The 6,479-nt window shown below is 21.2% G+C and overlaps 1 protein-coding gene across 2 annotated transcripts; it reads right to left on the bottom strand.

Moving 5' to 3' along the window:
- Nucleotides 1–3,381: 3,381 nt before the first annotated feature.
- On the bottom strand, nucleotides 3,382–5,431 carry LOC112595531 (putative deoxyribonuclease TATDN1). Of its 2 annotated transcripts, none has more exons than XM_025340779.1 (6): nucleotides 5,307–5,431; nucleotides 5,029–5,208; nucleotides 4,775–4,964; nucleotides 4,498–4,704; nucleotides 3,839–4,042; nucleotides 3,382–3,567 (listed from the first exon to the last, which is right to left on the bottom strand). In XM_025340779.1, exons 1-6 carry the CDS (start codon nucleotides 5,365–5,367, stop codon nucleotides 3,465–3,467), a joined length of 945 nt encoding a protein of 314 aa, XP_025196564.1. In that variant the 5' UTR covers nucleotides 5,368–5,431; the 3' UTR covers nucleotides 3,382–3,464. The 2 variants fall into 2 exon arrangements, with proteins under 2 accessions (XP_025196564.1, XP_025196571.1); XM_025340786.1 differs by having other exon boundaries at nucleotides 5,029–5,228; nucleotides 5,307–5,372.
- Between the last annotated feature and the right edge of the window lie 1,048 nt (nucleotides 5,432–6,479).

Here is a 6,479-nt window from a genome sequence, read left to right as displayed (position 1 = left end):
ATATCAAATATTTCAAAAATGTCAATTATAATTTTTAGATAGGTACCTAGAATTGTTTTTTGTTACCTATAATAGATTAAGACTAAAGAGTATAGGTGCCTCTATGTATTTTTAAATCATGAGAAATAGTTAGGTATTTACATTTTAATGACAGATAAATAAGTATTTCAGTAAATTTAGTAAGACTGTACTTGATTTAACTATATATATATATAGTATATACGTTACCTCTACACGTTATACAATAATAACATTCAAATGATATTTAAAAAACATCAAAATATTCTTTTGGAATGTCCATGTATGTAATCTACAACACCTATTAATAACCTAGATAGGAATAATCTATATTTATGAACGAAATATCACTTAAATAATTATTTCTAATAACATAATGGTATATACAAACATTTCTGGTTTAAAGGATAGGGTTATTTAAAAAATAATATATATTACCTATATAAAAACATTTTCACTTTTTTGTATGGTGAAAAAAAGCCAAGATGGATTTGAACAAACCCTCGCCCTATATGTATATACCACTTAAAAAGCATATATAATATACCTAGGTATCACCTATGTAAAATATACATAGAATTATTCAACAATCATGGTCAACTCCATTTTTTCCCTATTAATAATAAATTTATTCAAATTCTGATTTTTAGAATTTAGAAGTATACTTACATAAAATTCATATTTTCAAGTACTTTTTAAATCACTTAAGTAATATCCTGTAATGATAAAAACGTATTGTTTTTTCAATAAAAACCAAACATTTTTTATATATATTGTTAGATAGATATATTTTTTTTTTTTTTTTGAAAATTATTTAAATATATCTAAATCAAAATTTGAACACGTTCTAATTAATTACAATGTAAAATAGTTCTTACAAATAATCTTACATAAATACGTAACAGATGTGATACTTAATAATTAATCTAGTACTTGCTTACTATATAAATTATGAAATGTCAACAAATTAATATGAAATAAAATAATTTTTAAATAATTATAACCCCCCAAATCTTCCATTCAGATTATCATTATTTGAATAACACAAGTTAAAACTTTAAAGTTAAAATTTTAATTTACTTATCTACACAAACAATTTTTTTAACTATTTATTTAACAATTTACAGAAAAAAAAAGTGATTCTCATTTAAAAAATCAAATATTTTAAAGTATAGTTTTTAAGTATAGATACTAAAAAATTCCAAAAATTAGAATTTAATAAATAAATTATTAAAAGAATGAATTGGATGAGCATGCTTGCCATATCATACATATATGTGTATAAATAAATTATACATGCAAAGCTATAATAGCTTAAGTGTAAGTAGATATTTTCATTTTAAGAGGACATGATGACTGTATGTATAATTGTGTCTTCATCTTACAATTGTATAATTCAGCAACTCTGCATTCAGCAGAATCCAATTATGAGTTGTGTAGGAAGTTTAAGTATTATCCTAGGTACCGTAAATATTGAAAAATTATCAAATTGAATCGTGAGAACATTATTTGTGTTCCCAAGTCAGTTATTTTTGATATTTTAATATTTTAATTTTAAATTAAATTATAAGTAAGTAAAATTATATTTAATTTAAAAAATACTTATAACTTGCTATAAAATTTAAACAACAAAAAAACATTGAGAATCAGAGATAATATTCTTACTTTTAAATTTAATAATATTAAAACTAATAACACAAAATGGGTTTTGCTTTGCTGAATTCAAATTCATTAAGTTATAAGTTTATAAAACACAAGTAAATACAGCATCATTTCCTCCAAATAACTGAACTGCAATAATTATATCAATATTTTTAACTATTAAATATTATTTTTCATGAAAGTTGTATTTGTGGTATTTATTAGGTGTATAATTAATTATAGAATTTAGTATATTTTGTCATTTATTAATTATACAATATATTATAAATAATATATAAATCAATAAAAAAATATAGTCTTTTTTTTAAATCATTTAGTTTATAAAAAATATTGTAACTCTTTATTAGAAAAAATTACTAATTTATCTATAATGAAACAATTTATTTATTATTTATTAATTAGTATTAAGTATCAAATGATTCTGCAAAAATTAATAATAACAATAGTCTAAACAAACATTAAGGTTGTATACCTATTACCCACTTACATTTGAAAATTTTCAATTAAATAATAAATACAATTTGATTTATTATATAAAATTATACTTCTATAATTTCTTCACTAACCTATTCATAAAATTAATAACCTTGTATATTTATTAAACAATAATTAAACCTATAATTTATTTAATTTTACTATTTAAAATATTTTTACTTTATGAATTACTCAGAGTTTCTAAAGAAATCTTTAACACCACAGTTATAATATTATATTGTGTATAGTATAAGGGTAAAAATAATTAACAAAAATTTTAATTGTTTATTTTTTTTTACATTACATTATAAAATGTATAAATAAAGTCTTATAGTTATTAATGTATTAATGTTCATTTAATATCTTTTTGTTATGATGTATTAAAATAAGGTAATTAATAAGCGTATTATAGTATTATATTGTATAACCAATGAATATTTTATTAAGATATATTTACCATACAGATCAATATGGACATAGAAGTAGAACTAATATCTTCTATTCATTGATAAAATTTAAAATAATATATGTACTTAGTTCTTTATCAATAAAAAAAATACATTAATTTACTTATGTAGTATGTATAAATTGATTATTTGTATGTAGTATTATTTGCTCAAACCTTCTACCATTGACTATAAAATAATCTAATCTATAGGTAATCAATGCCTCTATTAACCAATCGGTTAAACCTTTACGCTATTTTAGTTAAGTTTAATAAAAAATACACATGTACATTAAGTATATAACACAATATTATGCATATAAAATATAATTTCTATACAACATATAATTTTTATTTATTGTTTATATCATTTTAAAGAACCTAAATTTTAGCGATTAGAATTCAACATCCTAGCATTGATTAGATACATAAATATAAATTTATTTATTATCAATAATTCTAGTTTAATTTGATTTCATATTCTATATTGAAATATTAATTACTAGAAAGTAAAACAATAATACAATTGTTCAAAAAACAAAAAATTAGCTTTGAAAATAGAAAAAATAATGTGATCAAAACAACCAATCACAAAATGAAGTATAATATTTAAAAAATATAAACGAGATTTTAATTTATAGAATGCTTATTTTGATTTCAGTCATTTAAGTTATCATTAGTATTCACCTGGCTGTGATAAAATAATATATTCCTCAAGTTATTGTATAACAGCAATTGAAAATGTTATCTATAATAATCTTCATAAATAAATAATACAAACATATTATATAAATATATATTTTCTGAGAAACATATGCACTATTAATAAAAAATATTAATGCCTAATTATTAGATAGTTTGAAAACTATCTATGTTTAAAAAATAGATCCATAGTATTTTGATATATTTGATTTCCTAAGTAAACAGGGTCTTCATTTTTCAGTGAAGCTAATACTTCAAAGACTTGTCTGAAAAAAAAAACATAAAATCCAATTAAATTAAACAAAAAGTTAATATAACTCTAAACAAGTGATATAACTTCATAAGAGCATTTAATAGCGATAGGGAACATTTTACAAATACATAAAATAAGCATAATATGTAATAGATAGATTAAATATTCAAATACTCTATAATAGCATAAATAAAATAAATACCATACAAAATATAGTAAAATATAGAAATGTGCACATGTGTTATGTTTATTTTAATAATCTATTTTGATTTTTATGAACTTACTTAATAGTTGATGGTTCATTTCTTCCTTTGACCATAGAACCATCAATAAATTTTTCTTTTTTCACTGAATTAAATTTAGTTTGTACATAAGAATAAGAAGGATGTGTTTGTTTTACTTCACACCACGGACAATCTGTTTCCAGCATCAAACGATTTATGGGCAACTCTCGTACTGTTTTTAAATTATCCTCTGTCCGTAATGAACTAAAACATATTACATTTTAATCAAAATACATTTTCAATTTAGAATACTTAGTGAAAAACCAAAAAAAAAAAAAAAAATATTTCAGGGATGAAAAAATGTATCTTATTTTGTAAAATTAATTATAGTTTAATGAACTTAAAAATATTGCTGTATATAATGCAATAATATATATATATATTACATTATATTTTAAAAAAATATTTATAAAATATTATTATTTGTAAACTTAGACTTTATAAATTTTCTGTAATTTTATGATATAATTTCCTTTATTCTAATTTATATATTCAATATAATTTTATCAATAACAAAAGATATTAAAATATACTTGGCATAAGTGTATGTGTGTATATTGAATTTTATATACTATTCTTAAAGAATAAAAAAATTAATAAAATATTTTATGATACTTAAATCTAAAAATATTAGTAATGTTTATACATATTTTGCTTACCATCCATTAATACCAATATAAAACCCTAAGTTAATTATATCTTCAGCCTCTTTTAAACTTCCATCAAAAGAATGCACAACACCTCCTGATTTTATAAAATTTGAATTTCTCTTCAATATTTCTAAAAATGTAGGAGCTGCATCACGGCAGTGCAAAAATAATGGTAGATTAAACTCTTCACTTAATTTTAACTGCATTTCAAAATAACTAAAATAAACATAAATTATAATTTATAGTACATTACAATGCTTAACAGTAATAGTGTGATAGTACAAACTTTTCTTGGATTTCTTTGGAGCAAAAATGTAATCGTTGATTATCAAGTCCACATTCTCCTATAGCTACTACTTTTGAACGATTATTTTTTATCAAGTCTGATAAACTATTTAAATATGATTCAGGACTTTGAGCTTTAATAAACTCATCACAGCGTGTTGGATGACAACCAACAGTGCAGTAAAGATTTTCTGTAACACTTGTTAACATTAAAATATGCATTAAATTATATTTTAAATAATTAATAATATATACCACTCAATGATGCTATCTTTAAAGATTCAATGGAGTCATCTAAACTGCCACTAGTTATAATAATCTTTTTAATATCATTTTTCCAAGCACGTTCCAAAACATTAACTAAATCTTCTTTATGCTTTTTATTACCATTGTATATTCCTTTAAACATGGGATCTGTCAAATTTGCTCCGATATCTAAAATAAATCATAAGTACCTAACCAATAAGTAAATACAAAATACATATTATGTACCTTTTTCATTAATAACAAAGGTACCTAATATAATAACTTACCAATAAATGGAATAGAAGACATTTTTGTTATCTTACGAAGTAAACTTAATTTCGTAAACATTCAACATCAATCATTTAAATAATATTACTTAATACTTTATTATAATTCCATAATAATATGGAATATTATTATCTCATTCCTCTGATAAAAAATACTTAAAAATGATTATTTGTTATCCATACCTGAAATTATAGATGATAAAAATAGTGATATGGGTATATGACGTCACGTATAGCCAAAAATAACCTATAAGGAACTACTGAATAACTGGGTTATTTTTATTTGTATAGTTTTTCAGTTTTTATTGTTTTAAATATTTCTATTAATTCATAATTGTATTTATATTTTATAACTGTAAACTATAAAAGTGTACATTCATTACAAATCAAAAAAAGTATAAATGTTTTCGAAAATATATTTTTTCACATAATTAGAACTAAAACTACCCAAGCACCAAACAACATGTTTTCACTATTTTTATCATCAGTCTTAAGTTTTTATTCAAAATACATTTTTAATTTTATTTAACCTTTCGCAGAATATTTTCTTGAGAATTTTTATGGGTTAAAAAAATGTAATTTTAATCAATTGATTAGATACCTTTAGTGAGTGAATTAGTTACCTATAGATTGACTAAAATTATCAAAAGAAGACGGAAATCGTGCGTATGTGTGGTGTCACCGTTTTTAAACATACGAAATTAAAAATTTAACCTATTTTGTGTTAGCCTATTAGAAAATACCAATTAAAATTAATTAACCTGTAATCAATTATTTTTTCAAGCTTAGATAAGAACAAAATTATACATTAAATTATATCCTTATCTTACCTTCGACAATATAGGTAAGAATATTATTTGCTTTGTACGATTTCTGACGAACTAATGTTGTACACTCCAACAATTTTTACTACGAAATACTAAACCTATTCAAATCTGAATTTGAACATTTTTAAATATACCTAATTTAAGGCTGTATTACTGAGACTTTCTGTTTTACTCAAAATGTGTACTTTTGAGATATATATATCTGTAATTTTTAGAAAACCCACCATTTTTATTTTAAATTACATAAGTTGATAATTTTTTTTTTTTTTTTAATTGTGATACCTAATTCAAAATTTGATCTAACAATTGTTCAGTAATTTAAATGTTTGTACTAAGTATAGTAGTT

The sequence above is a fragment of the Melanaphis sacchari genome, unplaced genomic scaffold (assembly GCF_002803265.2).
Source record: "Melanaphis sacchari strain LSU unplaced genomic scaffold, SCAv2.0 Contig0_pilon_pilon, whole genome shotgun sequence".
Taxonomy (NCBI): domain Eukaryota; kingdom Metazoa; phylum Arthropoda; class Insecta; order Hemiptera; family Aphididae; genus Melanaphis; species Melanaphis sacchari.
Note: the sequence above shows the minus strand (reverse complement) of the source record. Positions and strands in the feature narration are given on the sequence as shown.

Coding starts and splice junctions, on each gene's coding strand:
- LOC112595531 (XM_025340779.1), bottom strand. CDS start 5,367: ATGTTTACGAAATTAAGTTTACTTCGTAAGATAACAAAAATGTCTTCT. Junction 5,209..5,306: donor GTCTTCTATTCCATTTATTG/GTAAGTTATTAT, acceptor GATTTATTTTAG/ATATCGGAGCAAATTTGACA. Junction 3,568..3,838: donor AATGAACCATCAACTATTAA/GTAAGTTCATAA, acceptor TTTTTTTTTCAG/ACAAGTCTTTGAAGTATTAG.